The 27372-nt window shown below is 39.3% G+C and overlaps 1 protein-coding gene across 2 annotated transcripts in view; it reads left to right on the top strand.

Moving 5' to 3' along the window:
- Positions 1-27372, top strand: part of RASA3 (RAS p21 protein activator 3) — a 134143-nt gene that overhangs the window by 26367 nt on the left and 80404 nt on the right. For both annotated transcript variants that reach the window (XM_029999007.2, XM_029999006.2), the window contains exons 2-3: positions 13349-13466; positions 25006-25109. In XM_029999007.2, the coding sequence (XP_029854867.1) occupies positions 13349-13466; positions 25006-25109 (222 nt within the window). The remainder of the gene's footprint in view (positions 1-13348; positions 13467-25005; positions 25110-27372) is intronic.

Raw genomic sequence — 27372 nt, 5'->3', positions numbered from 1 at the left:
CACTTTCCATTTTTAATACCCTGCTTTATACTTTGCCTAAAAAACCAACAGCTGGATTGCAGACATTTCATGGAAAGTTATATGTTTCCCTGTAAATATGGATTTTAATCATATGAGCGTTTATAGAAATTACATGGGACTATTGTGTTTTTGGCTTAGATGTTTCTTCAAAATCTCAACTGCTTATACCAGTGACATGTTTTAGGTGCACACAGCTACACTAACTTCTGAACTCTGGTTTTGATATCAGTAAATAAGTAAATGATAAATGACTATTATAAATAAATGACTATGCTCAGCTTTTTGCTTGTTTTTCTGCAGTATTGTGCCTGTGTTATCTCTGCTCAGTGCTGAGGAGTGAAGAAGTAAATGTTTTTTCTCTTCCTGTAGTTACTGAAGTTGGATAGTCTAGCATTTGGTTCTCATCACATTGCCTGCACAATGAGTCATTCTTTCTTGGTTAGGTTTGTTCCTCAGGCCAAGATTCATGTGATGTTCGCCCTTTAAGGGCAATCAGATTAGTCACTGTTTGAAATCTTGTTTAAAAAATAAAATGCACCACAGGTTGATGCCTTGCTTACCAGTTACATGCTTTCCCCCCCCTCCCCTGCTTGCTGTTTGAGTTCAGCAGCATCATTATATTGAGAAATGTTTTGTAGTCATGGTAACTGATACTTTATTGGATTCCCACTGAAATTAGCATATTAAATTCAGGACTTTTGGTACTAGCAAGGAATTGTCTGTAAGGCAGGTGAATTTAAAGTAGTTCAGTGTGCTAAAGTACATCTAGCTTAAACTTGGGCTCCTTTCATTATGCTGTTAAGAGCAAAAACTACATTGCAATTGTGGTAGTAGTTTGAACTTTGTGAAACATGCAAATTTAAAAAAAAACAGTGATAATAATAAAAATTATTAACACGGATGGCCTCTTATGTTACTTGAATTGGACTTGAAGTATTTGGGGCATAAACTCTTCTTGCAGAAATATCTGTACCTGGAAATGTTTGATGGGGGCAAGATCTGATGGAGGTTTCAAACAACATTAGGACAGTGGCAGAGTTTCCAGACCCTATTGTGCGATATGTTGTTATGAAGGCTCTTGAAGTTCTTTATGTTGGTACTAGAAGATTTTAGGGGTGATGGTTCATTGTGGGAAATAGCAGTCTGAAAGACTAGCCACGCAGAAAATCCAAGGTGGCTAGATCAGAAGTAGGAAGAGAGAGGGGAAAAATACCTACTGTGTGGTTGTAAACACTTAACCTGGATGCTGATGTTAGCCGGCTAGGCTCCCTATCTAGTCAATGGACAGCGAGAGGAACTCATTCAAATTACAGTTCAGAAAACCAGTTATGTTTGTGCCCCGAACCCTCTTATACAGGAGTCTGTGTGAACAGTAGATGTTAATGCTGGCACCTACATTGTGCAGAATGTTGAATTGTATGAGTATCCATGGGAGCAATGTCTGGTTTGTGCCTTGAGAGCGAGTCAGGGTTATGACAGGGTGGAGGATTGGAAGTTGGTGAAATAAATGGCTATAAACACTGTCTTAGTTCATAGATGAAAGCCTGAGTAGAAGGAAAGATGAATTAATGTTCCACATTAAACTTTGATTCTGGCTCTTTTGAACAGCATTATTTTCCATCTTGTAAGTTGCTAACAGTGTTTTGATAGGAAAATGCTCATGAAGTAGGCAAAGATGCAGACCAGTGGGGTAGAAAACTAGATTATCTGTAGAAAGTTCAGAGAGTGGAGTTTGGTGTTTTTTGTTTTTTTTTTTTTGTGAAGCTTTTTGTGGTGGTCTTGTTCTGCCTCCAATTTTCAGCTGATTTTTACAGATATCAGATGCTCACAACCGTTATTAGTTCAAATGGTTAGTTTTCCTTTCATTCTGTGCGAGACAGATGCATGTAGTGTCTAAACAGACAAAAAAATTCAACTTTGGATGAACTTTGTGGGTGTGGACAAGCAGCTCATAGGGAATGCCCAGCTTCCAAAAATTATTCGCAGTTTTGAAAAATGCTCAGCCTCTGCATGACTACCTGCAAACAAAATTTATTTTTAAATCTTGCTCCCATTTCTATAGGAATAACCACTGAAATAAAATAGACCTGTGTTTCTTTGAAGTTCATTTGCTCCTACTGCATTGGCTTCCTCTGGAAGACAATATGACCCTGTACTTTGGCAGTTACTTCTTTGGTGCAGAGATGAGTATGTTGGGTTAAAGCTTTAGCCGAAGTGAATCGGCTTGTATACTGTGAGGTGGCGACCTGACCCTGTGACTTTAGGTCAGGCAAGAACAAGTGTACAAGAGCAAGCAAGAAAAATCTGGTACACTGTCAGCTTGCAACTTGGAAACCTTCAAAGACTTAAGCTTAAGTCTATCCATATGCATGTATTTTGGACTTGCATGGACTTTGGCACTGTGAAGAATGGATGCTATTGGGAAAGGGGAAACCTTACTATTACTGTTACACTGTAACTCATAAGGAAAGAAGCTTAATAATACTTTTCAATTTGTATGAAACTGAAAGAAACAGTTTTAATGTTTTTGATTTCTGTTTTTTCCCCTCACTCCAGAGTGAAGTGGCCTATTTGGATCCAAAAGTTTCTTCACTTCTTCAGTACTTCTTTACTTTCCCTGTCACATATACTAGCTAACTTCCTTTGTTATTCTGCTGTCAACAGGTCTGAAAATATTTTAGGATGTTCTTAAAACTTCTCTTGCTAAACACTGTTTCTGGCCATCAGTGTGTTCCTCTATCATCATCATCTCCTCTTTCTCCTTGTGAAGAAATCTTTGGTTGCCTTTTGTCTTCGCAAAGGTGCCTTAAGAGGATGGAAACGTAGCTTGTCCACTATAGCTCAGCTTGCTAGTGAAGCAGTCTGGTTGCTGTTGACTCTGTTAAAGGACCACTTTAACAACAGAGGGTGTTGAGCAGCACTAATCAGAGGGGGTAAAGGAATATTCCTTACATGAACCCGGGGAGAACACTGATTGTTTAAATAAATAATAATGTCTATATAATAATGCCAAATAGGAATCTGAAAATACTGAGAGGTTAGCTAATGTTGTATGTATTGTTCTTATAAGGTGGGATGGCATGGTTTGTTTTTAGACAGAGCTTTTAGCTGCTTGTGATTTATGATTTTATGAAAGTCCCTTTTCTTCATACCAAAATATACCCATTTTTCTTTAAATATACTTAATATTTGAGTGGCAAAAACACTTCTGTCCTTTGAAAACAAGAAAAAATTAAGAAGCTGAGGAGACAGAATTACATAGAAATGCTTGCACTTCAGAGAGAAGTTATTGCCTGAATTTATGTTAATATACTTTATCTTCATGCAGTCCAGGCAGAAGGACTTGTAGCATGTCTTTCTGTAGAGCCCCATTAGACCCAGCAGAACTGTGCTGGTGGGCTTGCAGAGTGACCGAGTGGAGGTGACAGCTCAGCATGTCAGAGCATTCGGAAGTCTGCAAAGAGCAAACGCAGAAGACAGTGGTAGGTGACATTGTCTTTTCCTCCCTATACCTAGGTCAGTTTGTCTTCAACTATATTTTCTAATTGAAAATTTTAATTCAACGACAAGTCAGGAATCTTCTGCTGATGTGTCTTAAAAATAAGTGATTCTTTAGTAAAGCCCGCTGACGTGGCAAATTGAACATTTAGGATCTTGGATGGTGATGGTCCAGTTCTGTCAATGTGTGGATATTCTGTAACTAGCTGCTACTAGAAATTCTTGGGGCAAACTGTTTGGTGGCAGTAGTCAAAGCAGTCCGGGCTTCAGACTAGAGGCATGTTGTCCCCTTTCTTTCCACAAAGAAATCAATAGGTCTGTAGATCAGTTGCAGTGTATCCTTGCTTGTTTGCAGTCTTAAGAGTTTAATTGCACAGCATTGCAAACTGGCAAGTGATCACTTTGTTAGTCAAGCTCAAATACTTCTAAGCGTCTTAAAATGTCATAAGCAGAGATGCTATTGGTTTTGTTTGATTAATAAGACTACAAGCTAGCAACAAGAAATTAGCAGCACCTATGTAAAATGTTGTGCATTGTCAGCATGTATCTGTGCAATACAGGCTATGCAACAGTGAAATAAATCTTTGAGGTAATTTAAAATGTTTTTAAAGTCCACCAGCATGGAGAAGTCACCTGTAGATCATATAAGGCACCAAACTTAGGAATGACTAAGTAAGATTTATTTTTGTTTCATTCTACTAGAAAAAAGTGCTTTGTAAATGAAGATCCAGTAACTAAAGCAAAACAAATATTGTGGATGACTTGGATAATGTCCTAATCTGAGCATTCTGTTCAGTACAGAGGTGTGTTTGCAACATAGCATTTGTCAGCTGCCTAAGACTGCAACTAGAAAGTGATGATTTTCCTTAAATTAATGTTTTCATTCAAAACCCATCTATAAGTAAGTATGTAGTCTGAGAACTGGTTATGATCACAATTTTTTTAAAGGATTTTCTTTTACATGGTTCCTTAGTACATATGATGCTCTTTGCCTATGAAGGAACAAATGAGGAATATGTGGAGTAATGAAATATCAAGACCATGTGAAGTTTGAAGTAGTTGTATTCTTGCCTGTGACTGGCTTTAAGGGAAGCTGCTAATTACTGCAAGTTTGGAGAAGGATGTTTCTGTGTTTGGATCTTTACATGGAAAAATGAATTTGATCTCCTTGTAAGAAAGTACCTATTTTCACTGTTTTTGAAGAAAGGGTAACGGAAAGCAAGTTGGGGAGATTTTGAAACCTTTTCCTCTCCCTTACGATGATTAATTTTGTAATAGGAAGAGTGTTCTGAATATGGGGAGGACACTCTGCTCAGTTAATTCCTAAATCTTAGGTGGTTTTCAAGATTGCCTTGAACTGATGTTCTCCGAGTCACCCTGTTTCTCAATAGCTAGGTTTTATTGTGGTTTTGAACACTGTGGGGCCAAAGGGACAAACTGAACTTGGTCTGAACTGTATCCTGTGAAACTCTGGTTAGTGAAGATGTTTCTAAATAAGTAATTATAAAGCAAGAGCAGTCGTGGACAACAGAATCATTAGAGGTAACAGTTATGGTTTTTTAATATTGCCGGTAAAGCTTCAACTCTTCAGCAATCACTCCTTTTGTTACTAGATTTTAATCTAAGCAAAGTGCAACCTTTGGTAGATTTGTATTTTTCATGTTACTGTAAAAGTTTTAATGTCACTTGTTGTGATAAAGTGATTAATGTCCTGGAAGAGAGAGGGCATCATTCCTTTTTCATTGCTTACATTTGTGTGTGTTTGTTTTTGTTTTTTTTTTTTTTTTTACACAGCTATAGCTTTTTGTTCTACACTAAAATTGGGATGTATGTAGATAAAAATTGTCCTTTTTTTTGGTCACCTGGCTTTTGTTTTTATGTGTGAATAATATAAACGAAGGCAGGTGAAAATAGATACTTATTTTCACAGAAACTTCTTTTTGCTTATGCTGATGTTTTTGAGAACATTACTTCTGTTCTTTAGCAATGACTAGGCTCCTTACTGTAGAGCAACTATCTTAAATTATCCTAAAGTACAAGAACTCTCAAAAGGGAACAGTTGAATTATTGTTGGATTTCGGTCACGTCTTGTTTGATGTTGTAAATCATTTGCTTGTATTTCCTGTCTCATACTGTTCCTCTAAAAATAGCTGAAATTGCTTGCTGTTTGCCCAGTGCAGCTCCATGATGGAATAGCCTGTTTAAAGTTACTTCCTCTCAGCTCCTCTGCCCCTCCTGCAGCCTGAATCCTCTCCCTCATGGCCTCCCACAACAGATGTTCAGTGACTTAAACTTTGCTGAGAGAAGGTATTTGGTAACTTTAGGAAGCTGATTTTCTTTTTTAAAAAAACAACCACCATGAAAACCAAACCAACCCCCCCCAAAACCCCACCTCAAAAAACAACAAAACCAACAAAAAAACTGCACAAGCCACCAATCTAAACGAAGGTCACAATTCAGAGACACAGAACAACCTGTAGCCAGTCCCTACATTACTGAAACTGGTGGGAAAAACCTCAAGAGCCTCTATCAAATGCACCTGGGAAGTTGCATGAGATGATACTTTGCATCAAGACACATCTTCAAAATATAAGCTGCGTTGAAAATTAGTAAGTGGGGAGCTGAGTCTAACATTGTATCAACACAGATAAAGAGACAGTTTGGTTAAATCATGGGTTTTTCTGCAGGAATACAAGAAAGTCACATCAAAGAAACTTGGAATGCTAACCCCAGAGTGCCACAGGAAAACTGAATTTGAATGAAAACTCCTTGAGAACATCTTTTTCCTGGCAGTATCCTACTTTAAAATGATCTCTTCAAAGTGTCCATTTACACAAAATAGCTTCAGTCTTGTTAAAAAGCAGCTGGACTGTACAGTTTTTTTTGTGCGATTATGTTACCATCCTAAGGGAATATTTAGAGAAACCTGATTCCTGCTGTTAGACCATTATATTGGCACGTAGCATGCAACCAGTTATGTTAATGAGTTGAGGAGAATTATGCTTTTCTTGTACAAACTAAAACCTTAATTTTGCAAGCAGCTCTCATGGAACTTGCTGTATAGATGTCTTTGCTCTCAGCCCTGGGATTTGATTGAACAGCCCTTGTGCTGTGAGCCCTTAAGTACTTAAGATCATGACAAGATCTTTTGAGCCTCCTTGGTGTTTGTTGCCTCTTACAGGAAAAGTAAGGCTGTCAGCCTGCAGCTTCTCATTGCTCTCCAATGAAAATATCCTTGGCTGCTTCTGTTATGCCCGGAACAGTAAAGGCAAGGTATTTGGATGGTCTATTGGACCTACAGGGCTGCAAAAGGAGAACTGGGATGTCTGATCACATGCATATAGGAAAGGGAGTTTGCCTACTAGCCATTCTGAGTGATAGATCTGAGTCTGTCCACCATGGGGGCTATACCTGATTAGGCTTAGCTATTGTTACAGCTGATAGAAAGGCCTGTCATTTGCTGTCTTGGAACAGCTTTTGATCACCAGAAGATCTATGTGAAGGTTCCTAACTGGTACAGAGTAAGTTTATTCACGTGAGGGGAAAGGGTGGTAGTGTAGTAGTATGGCACCATGTGCACTTGTGAAGTGAATTGTCCAAAAGGGATTTTAAGATGCCAAATGTTCCTGTCACCAGGCTGTGAAGGCGGTAAAACTCCACTAGAAGTACTAGATCTAAGTAGGTATAAGCAGTTTTTGGCAGGGAGATACCAGCTGGTGGTGGTCTTCAGTTTAGTGCCAAAGGATTTGGGGTTGATGCTGCTTATTGCCCCTAAGCCAAGAAGGTTTCCATGTGAAGCTCTTGTCTAAAAAGTTGTAATTAATACAGTGTGCTTTGTTTCCTTGCTGGTTACTTGCTGAAGCAGTGCTAGCGGTGGTATCAAGTTGCTCTGGGGTTGTTGCTATGGCCTGGGTGGTCAGTATTGTTTTGTTGAGGAAGTGCTTTCCCTGGAGTCTTCTAATGTGATGATCATTTCACGTGGAAAGAGGCTGGCAGGCAAGGGCTTAGATTAAGAACAGGTCATCTAAAAATCTCATTTTTCAGATCATCAAAATCCGTTCACAGATGGCTATTTTTGACCTGGTTTAGAAATCTAATGCAATCTGTCTCTGCATGAGAGCAAAGTGTGTGTGTGTGCATGTGTATGCACACATAAATACCTACGGTTAAAGCAAAGAGATTGTTGGACAAATAGTGTTTCTAGCCACATCTGTTTTGAAAGAAATCCTATTCTTTTTAATATATCAATTTTCTTTATTAGATATTTATGAATTTCATGTGTTTTTCGTATTTTCAGGCTGTGTGACCTATATACGGAAGTGGAGGGGAGAGAACATTTTTGACACTTGGCATATACTGCCTAAAAAGCGTTTATTGTTTTTAGATTACTACAAAAGTACATAAGAATACTAAGCTACTTACATAATCTCCATAGTTGCACTGGTACACCGGTTCTTGGAACTTCACTTTTTTTTTTATTTATTGCTTTTTCCTATTTGGAAAGGCAAAAATGAATTGAAGCTTTCTGTTCTGAGAGGAGCACGTAGTATGTCTACATACAGGAATTATATACAAATGTAACTATATTCTGCTTTCAAACACTATGTTAATTTCACATAATTATCACATGGCTGTTTAGTAACTAAATTGGTTTCTGATGTGAATAGAAGTTTTCTAACTATGACCATTTCAATATTAAAAGGGATTATTTTTTCAATATATCCCTTTTGAGATATTGCAGTCATACCCCTCCCCTTATTCCCACCTCACCCCCAAAAAGCACACCTTGCAAAATAAGAATTGCTTTCTCAACATTCAATGCTAATGCAGCTGTTTCTGTTCAGTTTAAATTCATGCATAGGCACAAAAGTTAATGTGCTTCTAGGTATTTCTGCATGTTTTAATTGATATTGAGTCGTATTATATTTCTGTTTGAATTAAAATTACTTTAAGTATTGATTATAAACTTGCTGGCATCTTAATATTTTACATATATGCTGGGGTTTGTGCATGAGGAGCCTTCTAAGCATGAATCGTGATAGAGAATTGAGCTCTGTGTGTACATACATTTTCCTTTTTCTGTTTTTGCTTGATCTATGGATGTTGAAGGAATAATGCTTTTTCATAGGAAAGAAAACTTGAAATGAGTGCTTAAGAATTTTTTTTCGGAGTCCAGCATCTCTATTGGTATAGAGAGCTTAAGGGAGAACAGAAATACATTGCTGCTCTGGTTTTGCTCTTGACATGCTTGCCTACGAGCTTCTTAGGAGAGTGTTTTCCTGAATATGGCAGAAACAAAGTGGATTGCTGTTGGTTTGGATATGTTGCCCTTTTCAGATTTTAGGTATTTTGTTTCTGTACTCAAGTCTTTCAGCATGCTCCCTGAAGTCAAACACTGTGGCATTGAAAGCTCAGCTGCTTTTATTGGGTTTATTTTTTGGAGGTAGATTTTTGTTTGTTTTCTGAAATAGTTTGGGAAATGATTCTCCCATGCTATCTTGATAAAATCAAATACGTTGCTGGTAGAAGACAGCGAGCTAAATTTGTTGACATGTTACAAAGCCTTCCTTAATGCACTCAGATTGGCAGATGTGTGCTGGTGACCCAATACTTAGAAGCATAGGAGTAGCAAATTTTGTTCCAAAAGGTAGAAATAATGTCTGGCTTTTGTGCATTCTCTGCTTTTCAGAAAGTTGCACCTGGGGAAATATGTCAAAAGCAAAGATGACACAATGTCAAGTATCTAAATTCAATTAAAAATACCAGATGCTTAAAAAAATTTAAGGTGTCAAAACCTTAAGGAAATGTATACATGTATGTATATATTTGTTTATTCCTAGAAACATCTTCAAAGCTTTTTTTCTTGTTTTACCAGTTATGCTCCCAAGCATCTAAGCAGTGCTCTTCCCTGCCATGTATGCAGAAGAGCCCTTTTTTCTTGCTTCCCTTTTATTACTAGTGTTTTAGCAGAGCAGGAATGTATAACATTGGAAGGAACAAGATGATGGATGAATATGGTTTTGAGACATTCACTCCTCTTTTTCCAGCCTGTTGTGTTCCCTGTGCCTAGCTCAAGCTAAGCTATCTGTGCTGCCACGGTAGTCATTTTTCAACTGTAGTAACCCAGTATTCGTGGGGAGAAGGTAGCAAGACAGTGAAATATTCAGAATTGTATAGCCTATTCTTCTAAGACTTGTCCAACATACCTAATGATAACTTCTCCATAGTTGAAATCAGCTCCTTGGTGTTGAGTGCATCACACAGTTAAATTAGGACCCATGTATATTAGAAGTGCAAGGATACATAGAAAGAAAAGCTATAGCAAACTTGAACTGATTATTCTGCCACTGTAGCTCCAAATGGAAGCCTTATGCTCCAGAACAAAGTGCTCGTGTATTTTAAATTGTCAAGGACTTAGACATCTTAAGAAACATTCTGGTTCTTCTTAGCAGAAGTGGAAAACTGAGGGTTTTGAAGGTAAGTGTATTGACCTTTTTTCTGCAAACCCTGTCCAAATTCTTTAGCATACAGGTACTTCACAAATATGGAGAGGGGGGGGAAAAAAGTGGATCTGCCTCTTGAAAATACAATTGATGAAGATGCCTATTCTATACAGATAGGTTAAATGATGAAATTCTTGCCCAAATTAAATGATCTCTTGCCCAAATTAAATGATCTCATCAACTCTGGTTGTTGAGAATATGGAAACGGTGCATGATTGTATCAAGTATTCTGGGCTTTCTGTTTTTTTCATTTTGGTAGTAGCAGAACCAAAAAAATACTGAGCAAATTGTTCAGCTTCATTGTAGATGGCAAAACAGTGCCACAGAGGGAACGTTTTTGTCTTGGAGGAATCTAAAGAGCAACTGAAGCTCTAACAGAGCGCATTTGTTGACATAAAATGTCTGGCTAGAGAGCTGAGTCTTTAGCTATGCTTGAAAGCTTGACAAATTTTTCTTTCTCAACTGCTCAGTGCTGGAGGAATCTAAACAGCCATTGGCTGGTGCCAGTGTTGGGAAGAAACCATGGTGGTGTTTTTTTGGTTTGTTGTTGGTTGTTTTTTTTTTTTTTTTTGTAAGCTCCTTCTTAAGTCAGTAACATGATTAATATATTGGGTTGGTCAATTAGTCCCTTGTTCTAGTCTCAGTGGTTTTTCAGGGCCTTTTTCCAGTTTGAAGAAAGAAATTACTGTAAAATGCCTTCTCCCTCTATCTTCCTTCTGTGCCCCACTTTCTAGTATTGTGATGGAGGTGAGCTTTAATTTGCTGTACAGACTGTGCAGGCAGTCATTTTCTAGCAATGCTAAATGGTGTCTTCCTTTGCATTGCATTTAGGTTTCAATATTGTGGGCTTTTCTACTGTAAGTCTTTTAACAAAGAGGAGACCTGAGTTTTCAAAATACAGTTCTTAGAGGGCTCTGACATGACTAAGTATTAACTTTAAGAGCATAAGTGAATATTGTGCACATCAGAAAACTGGAAATCAACATCACAAAATCCGGAATTGGTTTTGTGTCTGTGCGTTCATGTTGAAGTAGGAAGTAGAAGAGTGCAGAAAAAGGGAAACTGCATATTTTTTTGGTTTAATTTTGAGCTTGAAAAGTTTTGTCCCATTCTCTTGGAAGAACCGTGAGAATAGTGTGCCAGCCCCAGAGGAAGACTTCCTTATCGTTCTGCTATTGAAACTCTTCCTGTTGACACGCACGCTCTCTCTCTCTGGGGAACTTTAACCGGTCATCCAGAAAAGAGGCTGGTTTCATGTGACTTTAATGTGAGAATAGATAAGAGAAATTTGGATGCTTGGGACTTGGGGAGAGGAGACAAACTCAGAGACCTCAGTCTGTGTGAGGCTAGTACACTTGATTTGTAACTTGCTTGAACGTGGACTAATACGAGTAAAAGTTGAAGGTTTACTATGGCAGAGTAGACTTCAGTGCAGGCTGAGTGAGCCATCAATAATCCTCAATACATTTTTGGCTAGAGCTGCTGCAGTTAAACTATTGCTAATACTTCAGCTTAGTTTAAAGACACATTGAGCATGCGAACAGATGTTCCAGTCACACCTTTGAATTACAGCAGAGACAGCTTTTTTTATACAATGTCTCGCAACTCTGAAGGAAGTGGGAAGAATGCTATCAAGTTGCATCAGCTGACCTGAGAAAGCAAACTTTAGAAGAACTCTGAAGTGAGGCATTACTGTCTGAAGCAATGTTTTCATGTCGCTTTTCAATGCCTCTTTGTATGTTCCATGGTTAGCTTTAGAGAATGTATGCATGTATGATCACCCATATACAGGCCATTTGTGAGAAGTGTGGATGTGTGGCGTTTCCAAGAGCATGTCATGAGTCAGTTAGCAAACGTGTGCGAACAGTGTGCCAGAAGGAGATCACAGGCCAGAAGACATGGAGTCCTGTGTCACTTTATGCTTTTCCTTTAAAGCTGAGGATGCAGGTTGGCTTAATCTTTCCTTGCTGTAATTCTTCAGTATTTACATGCACATGCATCAGAGTGCTGTTGAACAAATCTACAGAAAGGAAAAAGTATGTCTTTACTGAAGACAGGGTTGAAAGAAGCAAGATGATTCTGTTAATAGTATGAAGCTATTTGGGAGCTGGAGACTGGGAAAGCGTGTGTCTAGTAAGATGCACTTAAGCTGAGCTGCAGACATCCGATAAAAAGTTGTATTTGTTGCTGTCATTTAGAGTTCCCTTATCTACTGGCAAACAAACCTGTGTTCTCTTGGTCTGTGCATTTTTAGTTTTAGACTTTTATTTTTATTCCTTGTATTTTTACTAGGAGAGAATGATCTAGTTCTCATGGTATGTGCTAGTAATTTCCAGGTACTGAAAGAGTGAAGGTAAATAAGGCCACATGCATTGTAGACTTACATTTAGTCATTCTTTGAGAGTTCTAAGTTTTGTCTTTAGAATTAAACTGCTCATCCACATAGTGCTAAGGTGCTCTAGCAAAGCAATGAGGAGCATTACCCAATTTCCTGTCTGAGAGTTTTATCAGTCTGCCAAGGAAATTTGGTGCTCAGCTTTGGTTATTAATGGACATGTAGAGGGGAAAGCTGTGGTTTTATTCTTGTTTCATACTCTCATGTTTTGTAGTCTTTGTAGTCTTTTGGTTACCCTTAGTTCCTCAATCCTGTGTCTCTTTTGGGGGGGGGGGGGTTGGGGTTCTCTTTTTGTTAAATATACAATAATGTAAATGTTTCTTGTCGGGGTTTTGAAACAAATGTTTATTACAAAGAATATTCATGACTTGCATGGTACCTTAGGCAGCTTCAAGTGCTAATTACCTCCTCAAAGTGCTTTGAAGTCCAATGTGGTGAAAGGCTGTTGGCTGTAACTAAAGTGACTGTTTTCCATCGCCACATCTGTGGAGGGTGGTGGAGCTGGGGGTCAGTCCTCATTTGCTGTGTTCTGGTAATGCCTTAGGATAAAACCAGTGGGCTGGATCAGAAAGCTTTATTACCATGTTGTATTGTGTTCCCGGTATCTGATAGGAGGACTGATCAAAACCTAAACACAAATTTGGAAGGAAGCAGTATGTACCAAATACATGCAAATAAATCGGACGCAACAAACTGTTGAGTTGTTGCTGGCTACTGCTGAGCTCTAAACGCAGTGACTGTCAGGACCTGCTGCCTTGGATACAGAATACTGCTGCTAAGTTTAATAGAGACTTCACATTTGGGAAGAAAAATACAATGTAATACTTGCTTTAGCCATGTTGCTGACACTGCATTAGTTGACAGATGACTAATTTATGGATAAGTCTTTAATATGTAATCCTTGTGGGTTTTTTTTCTTTCTTGTCTTTAGGCGAAGCCAAAAATCTTCCTACGTATCCGGGGCCAAACAAGATGAGGGATTGCTACTGTACTGTAAACCTGGACCAGGAGGAGGTTTTCAGGACCAAAATAGTGGAGAAGTCATTATGGTAACAAATACACATATACACATTCTGTTAACTCTTCTCATTCTCTGCTTGCTAAGTTTGTTTAATGTTCCAGAGATACTTTTTTGGGGGGGGGGAGGAGGGAGGATGAATATGATCCTTCTAGTTTTAAGAACCCTAGTGGTAGAACTATTCATGTCATGATTCCTATTTCGGTATATGGGAAAAGGTCTTCACCAAGGCAAGCCATATTAACTATTTTCCTAAGCCAGTACTCCTTTCTTTCTGCAATATTTGTTTTGAACTTCCTCAAGCTTTTTAGATCTCAGCTTAGAAGGGAGCACTGAACTCTATTTCGTGTCTACGCTTGGTGTTTTGCACTGGTCTAGCTACCCTAATGGGTGGAGTTAGGGATTTTTTTTTTTTTTTTTCCTGTCATGAGGCTGCAACTGAAAGGAGAGGTTTGAACAGAAGATGCCTGTCTGATTATCCTGGACACTTCCTGTGAGATTGTAGAAGCTAAATGTAGAATGAAACAGAGCGAGAAGCATGTAGCAAAACTTAAAAACGTTTTCTCCTGGAAATCCCCAAGCATCAGAAAAAGAAAGGGAACCAGGCTGGGCGTGTATGTATATGCTGGCAAGTGAGGCTTTTTTGGGAGTTGAGGCTAAAGTAACAGCGTGGAACAGTCAAGTTTATAACTTTATATCTTAAGTGGGAAAAGAGTGAGAGTTGAGTGATACAGTTAGGAATTTATCTTGTTGTTGCAAATAATTTACTTTAGGAAATAGCTCTAGACCCCACCCCCACCCCCTCAGAAGTACCCAACGCATTTAAGAATGTGAGTCTGAGTAGCTTGAGGTGGGATTTATTCCCTTAAGTTGCTTTAATTGCTCTCGCCCATCATTTTTTGATGTCTTTAAGTCTTTATTCCTCATCTCATATTCTGATACGGTGTACTGGGGTCCATAATGGAGACTTCTGTTTCTTGAGGCATTTAGATTGGCTAAACATAATCAGAATGATGATGCTAACACTTTCTTGTTCGTAGTGTACTGTATTAAAAAAAAAAAGTGAAAAAGGAAAGACTGATCTGTATGCTTTTTTTTGTTGTTGTTGTTACAGTAACTTGCATGCAGTGTCCCTGAACCAGTTGTTTCTCTAAGAGTGACTTTAACTCATTTAAATTCGTTTAGCCCCCCTGCTCACAACTAGAAGTAGCACAGTGGGGTTTTTTTGCTGCATTATCATTAGTGCTTTGCAGGGAAGTGAAAGGTGGGGAGTGGGGCTGTATGAGAATAGTTGATATAATTTCCTTGAACTAATCTAAGTATTTTTCTGTCGAGAAAATAAACTCTCAGTAGTAGGAATAAGCAACAAGTGTAATTCCTTCAGTGGGAAAAATTCCATCTCTCTTTAGATATCATTATAAAGCTGAAGAGGTATGCTGAGGCTGTGCAGAACTGGAAGGTTTCTGGTTTCCTGTGGAGCTAAGTTCTTTTCATTAATTGAGGTGAATTCAGAGGAGAGCAACACAATGATCAGAGGTCTGGAAAACATAACTGATGAGGAAAGGTTAAAAGATTGGAATTGCTTAGCCTAGATAAGAGGGATGAGAGTAGATATAACTATGTAAATATATTAAAAAACAAAAACAAAAAAAACCCCCAAACAACAAATGCCCCCAAAAAACGTAAGAGGGGGGGAATTGCTCTGTATGTCCAGTATGGATATTGCAAGTAGTGATGGACTTAAATTGCAGTGGGGAAGGAGTTTTAGGTTAAGGTTTGTTGTGAAGAAAAATCTTTTTGTTGTTAAAGATTCTGAAGCACTGGAATAGGTTGCTTTGGTTTTTCCATATTTATTGCTGAAGGCTTTTAATAGGTTCTGTATAATCAGTCCTGACCAAAATATGGGGATCTTCCTGCTTTGGAACAGTGGTGGAGCTCTCGAAATCCCTTTACAGTCCTATTTTCTTTGATCTAAAGGTTGACTAAAGATGATCTCCTCTGTCATTGTTTCTTCTCGCAGTGAATTCCTGTTCTCAGGGGTAGTGTGCCTTTTCCCTCTGTGAGCTTCTACTTGCAAGTATTATTTCTGAAAAACTTGCTTCTTCACAGTCCTTATATATCCACTTATAGACACTGATATCAACTGAATTTTGCATTTATCCATATAGGTGTTTCTCTGTCCTTGTTTTTCTGTTGCATAAAAGAAAAGCAGACAAAAGTCCCAAATATATGAATGCTAGAACTGGGATGTCTTCCCAATCTGTGATTAGGAATTGCTCTTATTTAGTGAGGCATACTCAAACAGCTACTTAATCTTTTATGGCTGTGTTTACATCTATTAAAACAAGTGCATAGAATTCCAGAGGAAGATGTTTTTCAAATGATTTCAGCCCCTATGCAGTCGTCTATTGTTTTTTGTAAGACTCTGAGATGAGCACATAGCTGAGGAGCCAGTCATGCTGTTACATTCTTTAATGCTTGTTTGTAAATTGATTCAACCCATTGAGTAACTGTGAATTATTGGGCAGGCGAGGCTTATGTGCCCTAAGGCCCATGTAATTTGTGTGAAGCAGAGAAATACCTGCTTTCATGTACAGTGTTTCTTTGCCAGGCGCTTGCTAATGTAATAGTGAAGCATGTGTTGGGTCCCTTTTTCTGAGGTATCACTGCTGTGATATGCAATGTTAGATGGGAGCAGGGATGTGAAGCTGGGCCAATGCATGACTAAAATAATTGAATCCTGCCTGAACATCTGTGTGGCTGGCATTGAAGTGGGTGACACAGCCTTTGACTACAGTTTGAAGGGGAGAACACTGGCTCTGCTCTGTTGTTCATGTCCATTTTCTACTTCCTATCACTTTATGGCTGACATGGGGGTGGCTTGCTATAAAGTAAGTTTTAAGAATTGCCTGTATTCTCACTCATACTGGTGAGTCCCCCACCTTCCAGTAAGCTCAAAAAATTATTTTCATGTAGTCTGTGGAAAAGAAGATGCTTTTTGTGAATGTCTGAATTGAAAGGTGTTTCATATTCAGCCCTAGCACTGTTGACTCTGAAATGATGTCTTCTCACTCAGATTTGCCCTGGAGAAGCTTGTTTTCCAGCATATCTGCATAAAATGACTTTCTTATCTGCAGGAAAAGGCTTATAATTAAAGTCATGCTGAAACACTGTCTTGTGTACTTGGGAATTCAAGGGCTGCTTGCCCTTTTTTTTTTTCTTTTTTTTCTTTTCTTTTCTTTTTACTCAGTTGAGCTTTCCAGGCAGGCCTTCTCCTGATGTAAAGCTTAAATAGAACTGGCAAACGGGAAAAGGAAGCAGTTATCTCTCCTTCCCAGAGGGGCTTGGATGAATGTCCAATTCTGGCTTGCTTGGGATATCTGTGACAGAGCCTTCAGACTGACTCATGATCTCCTGTGTTTTATCCTGGGACAGTGTAAGAAGTTGCCTCCCAGAGCTCTGTCCTGATGTTCTGCAACAGATTTTTATTTTATTAGGCTGTGGCAGAGGCATGAGAAGACAGCTGAGAGTAGTAACCTCTTAAATCAACAAAGCATGAATCATTCAGAACTCCAAGAACTGATCCAGCACATCCTGTTGCCCAGTCCGGTTCACTTACCAGTGTTCTGAAGAGAATCTCTGTGAGCCTGATGCCTTTTGTCTAAGTTTGCATCTCAAAAACTGAGAGCAGCCAGCATGGTGAACCTCAGCTCCTCTGTTCAGCAGTCAGGTGGGACTCATAAATTAGAATCAGGAACTTAAATCATTCCTGCCATCCAGCTTCTGTGGGCTTCTGTTAAACAGGATGGTGGCAGTGCTGCCTTGTGCTAGAAGATTTTGAGGGCTGTTGTGAGGATAACTTGGTAGTGTCTGACTGAAACAAGTCAAGGGTACAACACAGGCAGGCCTTTCTATGAAACCACAGAGCAATTCTAAAGTACTGTTATGTGGGGCAGTTCAGAGTGATCCGACTTCTCTGGGGATCTTTGGACAAGCACAGTGAATGCATGGGTTGGTCAGAGCAAGCTCTCCAGGTTCCCAGGAAGAGAATCTTGAATTCTTCAAGCAGCACTGTTTTCATAAACTCCTTGGCACAAGCTTTTAGTAAATTCTAAGAAGGTCACATGCAAGTCATAAGATATGAGGGAGAGGTCAGTTACAGCCAGGATTTAATATGTTTCTCTGTTTTGTATTTGTTGTTCAATATTTATATTACCATCATCCACAAAGGCACTGAATAGAATTGGATCCATTCCATATAACCTAGCAGAGATGTACATGAAGGGACTTACGTAAGTTATGTCCTAAAGAACGTGTGAGGATTACTATTTTTTTAAATGCATAGTTCTACAACTTTTTCTTTAGTTCTGAGCTGCCAGTAGACAGCCTGACAAGAATTTTGCCTGTTAATTTCGTTTGCTGAACCAACTATTTAGCTTCCCCCATGAGTAGCTTCAAACTTCAGGTTCCACCATCCAGGACTTGTTCCTAGCTACAGATCTTCCCTGAGGATAAACTTTCTTGGCTTATTGGTGTTAAGACTGACTTTGCCTTTGCTGTTTGCATCAAATGTTTCCATTCACTTAAAGGGCAGTGTCAGCTGCAACAGGAAATCAAGGCAGCTTCTCAGATCATAGGTGAAGAATGGAAGGAATGTGACATCTCTAAATTTGTTTCAAGGATATGAATAAAGGCAAAAACTGTCGTATGTTAAGAATCAAATGGCTGACAGCGTGTGCATTAAAGAAATGAGCAAACTGTCTTGAGTCTGTGATTATTTAGTTCTCCACTGTTTCACTGAGGAATTTTTCACATGCTAAACATAGTGATCAAAGCTTGAATGAAACAGCAAATGAAGCCAAAGGCACTTTCCCCATGTCCCCCCCCTTTTTTTTTTTTTCTGGTCTCCAGTGAAGGTAACAGTGAGAACTACAAGTCTGCAGCGTTCTTGTGAGTGTATAGTGAAATGTGCTGTAATTTCATAGTTAAGGCTGTGTTCTCTTTCACAAGAGGTTTTTGTGTCTTTGTTTTAGTATTAGATCAGTTAACAAATTCAATCAGTAGCTCTCAGAACTTTCTCTAAGTAAATCTACTGCCATATTTAATGTTGTTATTTTTTAATTCTGGGCTTGGTTAAACCCTTTATTTTCCTATGTTTGGAGTTCATGACAGCATAGCTAAACTTCTCTTGTTCTGATAACATCTTGGATGCAGGCCACTTCCCAAATTTTAAACGCAAAGTTGTTTCCCTTAGTTGCCAAAATTAGCTGTTGTATCTGAGTTAGTTCCATTAGTTACTTCCATATTCTTATGCTGCCAGCTCACCTCCTTGAAATAAAAGCTTTCCTCATCCTGGAGGCCTTAAGTAAAGAGACCTTGAGCTGGATGCTGTAGTATGTTCTGCAGCTTCTCTCCTGCATGCTCCCAGGTCAGTCCTCAGTGTGCTGTCTGTGCCATGGCCTGCCATCTTCTGCACTTGACTACATCCAACCATGGCTTGAATCCCTAATATCAATAGACTTCAATTCTGAAACACCCCAAGCCTTTAAGGGAAAAGGATAAGATGGGTATGGGTACAACTTCAGCCCGGTCAGGTATAGTATTGAAGGCAAGGACTGTATGGTTGTGTAGGGAAGTAATACAGCTGGGAAATGTGCCAGGAAGGGAAGCAAGACTTAATGGAAGGAGAATAATGAAGTGAGCCTTGAGACCCAAGGCAGGGTTTATGAATGAGAGCGTTTATCCACATGAAAAGCCACCCATGTGAGTAACAATTGTTGGTGTTGTAGGCTGCTTTGAGTGATTAAAAAAAAAAAAAGTAAATGCAGCTGTAATGTGACTTCTGTTGTTTGTGTGTGTCGTCTTACAGAATATTTTGGGAGGTGACTAGGGGCCAAACGGCTGCTGCTTCAAGTTATCATAATCCCTGTAAGCCTCATTGAGCCAAACCAGCAACTGTCAAGTGAGGATGATAACTATAGCTCGTGTGTCTGTCTGTCCCTTCTGAGCATAGGGTTGAGAAAATGCACACTGCTTTATTTTTTTTCTCTGTGTAGTAGGGGTGGTTGTGGCTGTAACACAGCACTGTCCATCTGGGTGGGTGTCTCTGCACAGTGACACAAGGAGAAACTTGGATGTCTGGAAGACTGCAGCCTGTACTCTTAACAGTGAGCATAAGCGTTATGTTTGGATTTAGATGTTGCCTTCTGTGCCATATACTTGCTGCTGCGTGTCCTCTGCCAAATCTGTGCTTCAAATATAATACTAGGTATTTTTAATAAATTGTGTAAGGAAGCTACCATGATGTCTGCCAACTTTGGCTCTTAGAGAGCCTGTCTTACTTGCCTGTTGTCTTGTAGCTCTGTATCTAGTAGGGGACTGAAGTATATTCAGATTTTACTTGGCTTGCTGTATATGCTTTGAATAAACCTTCTCTTCTCTATCCCACTCCCTTTACATACGCTGCAAAGCATAGTATAAAATGTATTAGCCAAGTAGTAGAAAAAGCTTAGTAGTAGAAACAAGCAAGTGTACTACTCCTTTGTACAGACTGATTTTGCTTCCCGCTCACATGGCAATGTGAACTCTGGTCTTCAGTTCATGCAGCAGGATGAATCCAGTATTTCTAAACATTTTAAAATAGTCAGAGGATGTGGTGGTGTCTGTGGCATGTTAATAGTCCTTACTTTCAATCACAAAAGCAGTTTAAAAAAAAAAATCCATACACAAAGAATTCTGGTTTGAGGGGTTTCATTATTATTCATCATGCAACTCTTTCACTTCATCCACTGAAGTACTGGTGCCAAAACAAAAACAAAACTGCTTTAGCGAATCCTAAGTATTGAGAAACAAGCACGAGGTGTTGCAATGCAGCCTGAAGCTGAAGAAATATTTCTACACTGAGATTTGTTTTATAAAGTCTCTTCCTCTCTGTTTAATGTTATTTGTGATGATTTCAGTAGATATCTGAAGGTATGGAATTAAAGTTGCAAGTATGCCTCTGGAGTTGAGTAAAACATGTGAAAAGGAACAAATTTTGAACCTTTTCTAGGGGAAGAAGTTCCCATTCATCATGTTTGAAATGAGGATTCTCTTCCTTATTTGCTTTCATTCCACTTGATCTACACAGTAATTTGTTTCTCTTCTCCTTCCCTGTCTCCTCCTGAAAATATTCATTGCCAAAACACACATTAGAAGAGATTCAAAAATAGATACCTTGAAATGGGAAGGGCTCTAAGCTAGATAGCTGTATGTGAGTGAAACAGTACCTGGAGGGAAATTTTTGGTTTTGATTTCCTGGTATTCCTGTTCCTGTGAGCATTTAGAACAAGCAAGTTTTTGGTGAGGGGAGGGTATACCTGAAGACTCAAATCCATTGCACTATTCTCTGTGCTTTTACTTGACTTTTTTTTTGTGTTTGTGTCTTCTGTCGTGTGAGTTGTGGAAGCACCCTAGGGAAAGTGCCCTGACGAGGGATCGATTAGTGTATGTGTCGGTGGTAGGGGCTGTATAAAAGCTGTGCATTAAGAGAGCCCCACGCTTCCTGAGAAAAGGATTGCTGAGGTAGAGCATGGCAAGGTGATGGGTATGTACTGGAAAAGATGAGAAAGGGATGTGAAGTGAGGGTATGTGGAGTAGAAGGCTACAGAGTCAGGCCCTCGTGTGCCTGAAATCTTGGAGCAGGGATTTAAAAATTGGTACAGGTCTTTCTCTGTAATTTCTAATCCTGTCAGGAAAACAGGAGAGTCACAAGAGACTGTGACTTAGGAACAAGCCCCATTTCATAACTGAAGAGTAGCTGATGTCTGCACTGCTACTCTTCTCATCGCTGTGATAGCAAAACTAAAAAGATGTTAGTAAAACTGTTCTAAACTTAGTAGTCTTTAGTCAAGAAGCTGGGTTTGCAGATGCTTTTATATTCAGCTTGGAAGGAGCTGAATTGCATTTACAGTGGAGGTCTGCTGTTTCTGTCCTTGCATGATCCTGCTCTCAGCACTTACATTCTGTCACTTGTTTGAAGTCCAGAGGAAACTGAAATAATGACAACACTGGTCTTGTCTGTGCTTTTTCCATTGTCACCATATTGACGTGCAGCCTACGCTGCAAGGTTGGGGAGGGGACCCTCATTATTTCTGCTCCTCTGAGTGATTAAAATTTCTCCTGACCGTAGGGTTGGTTAATCTACAAGGAAAGCTTAACTCAGAACCTGGAAGTTGAATCTGAACTCACTTGATTCTGAAAGGTTCCCAAGTTTTCAGCTGGGCTAGTTCTAGTATTTGTTTTGGAGGATCTTGTCAGGCTCCTGAGGGCTGTGTAGACAGATGCTGCTGCTTTTTATTAATTGCTATGTCAAAATAAAAGTACTCACTGAAGCCCCATCAGACGAATTCTGGCTTTTGGGAGAGAGGGTACACTGAGGGAGGGATTTAGCTGTTCTTTTGGAAAAACCATTCTGGAGCCCTGGGGCTCATGCTCAAGATAAGTTAGCTTGGGAAATAAATCATGGAGTTTGACTGCTGCGACCTCTTGCTCTTCAGGTCTGGGTGGGAGACAAAGCGAGTACTGTTCTGAAGAGATAACATGGAGGAAAAGCATGCATTTAAGTGGAAGCTGGAAGCATTTGTGTGGTTACTTGTGATTCCTTCAGAAAGAAGATACTGTTTCTGCAGAGCTACACAAGATTGGGGCAGGGGGATATCGGATTTATCATGATGTGTATCCTTACAGTTAAAACTTTGTTGGCTAATTATCCGGTGCAGAGTGAGTGCACTTATATTGGAAATCTGCTTGCTTGTATTAATTAAGAACGCAGTGCACCTCAGGGGTGTTACCTGACTGCTGAGAGGTTATGAGTCTGCAAGGGGTACAAGATCTTGGAGGGGGAAAGACCAGGAGCAGAGCAAAGCTTCTCTTCTGTTGATAGTGGCCACAAATAATGTATCCTGTGAAGAGTACCAGCTAGCAGGCGCTGCTCAGGCTAATAAGCCTTGTGCCTAAAAGTAGTGTCCAGATGTGGTCCCTGCATGGCTAAGTCAGCCTTCGTAGCATTTCTTCTGTTAATCAGTCTCTGATACCATGTATTGGACTAGATACTTCCTGTTGTCCACTCTGCTTTTCTGAACCTCGTGTTTGTTTTGCTGTAGTGTGGTCTTAGTTATCTTCTGCCCCGACCGTCACCAGTGACACACATTAGTAGGGGACTTGCCAAAGACCCCAGTTGTCTCTTTTCTGCTATTTCCCTCAGAATCAGCTAAGCTGAATTAAAGAACGCTGAGTATAAGTGTCACTTGTATTTACATTGCCTTTAGACTTCCAGTATACTGAAGTTTCCCTTGTATTCTTGATAGAGGATTGGGTATATAATCCATGGTTCATTAAGTATCATTTCATTCTAAGGTCAGTAGTGAGTAAATTCATCTGTCGTGTTCTTCCAGCAGAAAGGACAATTTTATGGCTGAACAGAGTATTAGGGCTCGGAATGATAGAAGTGTTTTGCATGTATAATACACTAGATATTTGGGCAATGTTTAAGCATTTGTGTAGCCCCCTTGGGTTAAGCCTGTGCGTGAAAACTTGCACCAAATGATGTGCACAGAATGAGGCCCTTGAGGCTGCCAGCAGAAGCATGGCTACTGGGACAGTCAGATAGTTCCCAGTCTGGTAGAAGCTCTTTGTATCAAAGAACTCATGTATTTTGTGTCTGAAGCAGTGGCTGCTGAATTCTCGATTCCAAATAAAATCTCTCAGAGCAGAATGGGTAAAGAGGACACAACCGCAAGTGCTGAATCGGAGCGGGCATTTGGGACAAACAGTCAAACTAGCTGCTGGTTCCATATCTGTTCTGGAATCTGCTGATCAGATTCCAGAAAATCTGCTGTGTCAGATTTTCTCCCCTGCCTTCAGTAGGGATGACTGAGTGGGGCTCACGTTGGTTGCCATAACTTACGGCTGGATGCATTTATTTCAAGGAATGGGAAACCGTTTCAGTGGTGGAAGTTTTACCTGTGGGCATGCCTTGGGCTTTGTTGTTTATCCAATATGTGTTCTTCCACATGGCTGGTGGAGTAGTGACTTAAATAATGTTCTTACTGAATATTGAGTGATGTCTCTGGACTTCATGAAATTAATGTGGCATATTCCCTTCAAACACAGAGTGGTTAGCTAATTTGCAGTGCCTGTGTGTTTTGAGTGAGACTTGTCAGCTGGCTCTTGAGGGAATGTGGCAATTCTGGGGGAGTGTATTTTTACTGTAGGCAGAAATACATGCAAAAGTGTATGGTGATGTAAAATATCCTGAAAGAAGCCAAGGGAATGACCTCTCCTGACAAAATGCTGAAAAATTTGAAGTTAATGCAAGGAACTATTAATAATTTTTGGATATCTAATTTTCTAACATAAAAAGCCTTTAATAACGATTAAAACTACAGCACAATTCTGTCTCCCATTTTTGTGCTTAGCCAAGACAATAAGGAGGTCTGTGTATAAAAGGGGAAGAAAAAAACCTGCTGGCTTTTGGCCTGTTGGAATTAGATTTATTTTTAAGTCTACATCTGCAATGCTTGCTGTATTTGTCCGTATGCCTCAAGTTGCATCCACTCATTTAGATCTACTGAAGCATGGGTGACTTGGAATGAAAAGTCTGTGTAAAATGGTAGACCTGTGAATGAATAAATAATGTTGATATATGCTTATAGTTCTCAGGAGTAAATCCTTAACCATATAATTGGATAGAGAGAAACAGAAAAAGTTGCTATTAGGTATCTGAGGTTTGGTTTTGTTGTTGTTGTTATTTCCCAGTTAAATTGGTAGGATCCAAAGAAAGCCCCTTAAGTCTCTAGAGCTTTTCATGCTGAGATAGTATTTATTTTTTTTAAATCTGGTCTTACTGCAGAAGAACTTATTCTATACAATTCCAGTAAGCAAAAATAGACAGATATGCAGTGTTATCAGGTAACAAGCATCGTGCCAGCTCCAAGGCTTAGTTACCATCAGTTGACTGAATCTGACTTTAAATAAGAAACTTTGCAGGGGATGAGAAAAGAGGCAATGGCTGTAGGCATCTTATTTTAAATGAACTAACTCCTTTTAAAAAAGAAATGAATATATTATTTTTATATATATATATATATGTGCCGTGAACCATGCTGTATTTTGCTTATCATGTTCATGAGTATGGTTTTGTGATCTCTGTTGTAATGGTCTGTTGTAAGCATAGTGTGGCAGCAGGGGCCTCCCGCCACCCTTCAAGGCACTGTATGTAAAACAAATAATGTGGTCTCTGCCCTCTTTGTTTAGGGACACTTGTTTTCCAGGTAAAAAGAAGTATCTGTTCGTTTTGCACATTAAGAAATCTTGTTCTGTGGGTATTTAAGATAGTTGGGAAGAGTCAAAGTGGAACAGTGCTTGAAGGTGCACATTCATGGGCAGGAGAGACCATCAGAGTCCAGAGTGATATTCTGGGTATGAAGTGTAAACACGCTGGCTCCTCCAGGATACCAACACTAATTTCTTTTTTTTTTTTTTTTTTTGTGTGTGTGTGTTTATGTGTATGTTTTTTTTTGTTTACCCAGCCCCTTCTATGGAGAAGACTTTTACTGTGAAATTCCTCGGACCTTTCGCCATCTGTCATTTTATATTTTTGACAGAGATGTTTTTCGAAGGGATTCCATCATAGGTATGTGTTCATAAATTATTGTTTTCTTTACAGCTTGCTTCTCTTGGATTTTAACTGTTAGATCGTATGTAGTCTTATGAGTTGGGGTCTTGATAGGACTGACAATGACAGTGGTAAGTACTGCTCAGTATTGTCGTTTTTTATCAAGTGACAAAAATGCCTTCAGTATTACATATTATAAAAGAGGATGGGAAACAAATGCTGTCCGTTATGATAGTAAATGTGGATTGCAGTTTAACTGAAATAAACAATGCTTTATTGCCTAAATGTTGGCAATATCATTTGTTACTGCATTTTTTTTCGAAATGCAAGGCCTTTAGTCTTGCAGTTTTCCAGGACTCATTATACTTACCTGCATGCAGTATTGTTAAACTATGACTACCATAATGACATGCAGAGTAATAGCTACTGGTCGTAGCTACCCACAGCACAATGATGACAGAATTTTATAGAGAGTATCAGAGCAAGCTGTTGCCTACAGAATAGCTCTGTAAGACCTCTGCTTTTCCAGATATTATTTGCTATGTATTTTACCTGCAGCAAATTGTATGACACTCTATTTATCTCTTCAGGGATAAAAATCTTGTAAAAGCCTAGTTGTTATTGAGGGGAACACTTTCCCCTTCAAGTAATTTTAACTGTTTGGATTTTTTTCAGTTTTTCATCTCTTATTTTTGAAATAAGTTGTGTATGACTACCATTTTTCTAATTCCAGTATAACACAACTATAGCTATCAATGAGGTGTATATGTCTTGACAGAGCTTGTCATGAGGAAGTTGTCTGATGTTGAGCAACAGTTTGTATAATGCTGTAAAGTGCATTATGTTAAAGTGCACAGGGTGGTGGTGCAGATCTCTTCGTATGTATCTTTACGCTTTTTTATCGTGCAGTCACTAGTTTTTCTTTAATTACTGTTTTACATATGAGCTAGGGAACTGGGTTGTCATTCTTTTTATGTCCCTAACTGAGCTGATATGTGTATAGCATCTAGCAATCTAGCATCCTGGGGAGGAGGGGGTCAGTTTCTGATTTTTTTGAGTGAGCTTTTGGAAAGCTTTTTGGTCTCTCTGATCTCTAGTTTCCCCTTGTCACGCAAAAGTAATACCTTCTTTTTTTCAACTGATGAGTTTTTCATTGTTGAAATTGCCTCATCTGATCTCCTGTGTGTCACTGGTTTTCTGCAGCTGCAGTGACCCATGAACAGGCCATGGACTGGAATTTTTCTTGCTCAGGGCTTTGCTCCCTCTTTTGGAGCAAGGGTCTCTGAACACTTAACACAAGCCAGACCCATGAGATTGCAGATAGAGAAGTGCAAATTATTTCCTTTTCTCCATGTTTCCTAAGTTCCTGTTTTAATAATCAAGCTCTGACATTGGAGGGGAATTCTTCAGGAGCTGCTAGAGTAATCTTGTCTTAAAGGTACTGGGAGCAGTTTGTGAAGAAGGAGGACTGGCAGAAGATATAAAGAGACTTTTGTTTGGGTGCTTGAATGATTGATCAGGTTTCTATTTTTCATTACTCCTTCAGGAGAAGGCAATGTTGACTTCTGTATGCTTTGCAGAATCCGTAGGTGGGCAGTCTGGGGTGTTACTATACTGATGTAGCACTAAAAGTCAAAACCTCCAGTGTTACCTGTCTACATCGAGATTTTACAGTGCATATTAGCTGTTGTAGTCTGAGTTTTCTCCCCTCTCCCTCGCTTTGTTCCCCTCCCTCCTTATCACAGGCATATTTTGAAGAGCATTTGAAAGATGTGGAAGAGTGGTAAATAGCAATGGAGAGAAGAAAAAAATCCAGAATTACTGTCACTTTGATACTGACTCTAAGTTCTGCTTGTAATAGGAAAATGTTCTGGAAAGAGAACAGTGCTCTGGAGTAACTGCATGTGGTTATTTTCAGTAGTTCCTATTGAACAGGAGTCAGCAGCAGCAAAGCTAAACAGTGGAGGTTTTTTAAGAAAGGGAACTCTTTCATTGGAACAAAGTCTGTAATATTTAAAAGGAATAGTTGCTCTATGTGTATCTTCATCTCAGTCTTAAGAGACCTTTCCTTGAAGAGGCTTGAGCAAGGGAGGTTTGGAAGAGGTCCCTACTGAAAAAGTTTGGTCAGAGTAGTGCTAGAATAAGCTCTTTTCCACTGAAGCGCCAAATTCTGCAAATAGGGGCCCTTTGTTTGCATTACAGAGATCGCTTGTTATATTATGTCATCATGAGACACTTCTGCTGAAGAAAATGTGGTTTCCCGTGCTTATCCAGCAATGAA

The sequence above is a fragment of the Aquila chrysaetos genome, chromosome 23 (assembly GCF_900496995.4).
Source record: "Aquila chrysaetos chrysaetos chromosome 23, bAquChr1.4, whole genome shotgun sequence".
Lineage (NCBI taxonomy): Eukaryota > Metazoa > Chordata > Aves > Accipitriformes > Accipitridae > Aquila > Aquila chrysaetos.
The sequence above is the reverse complement of the archived record's forward strand: the minus strand, read 5'-3'. Positions and strand labels throughout refer to the sequence as shown.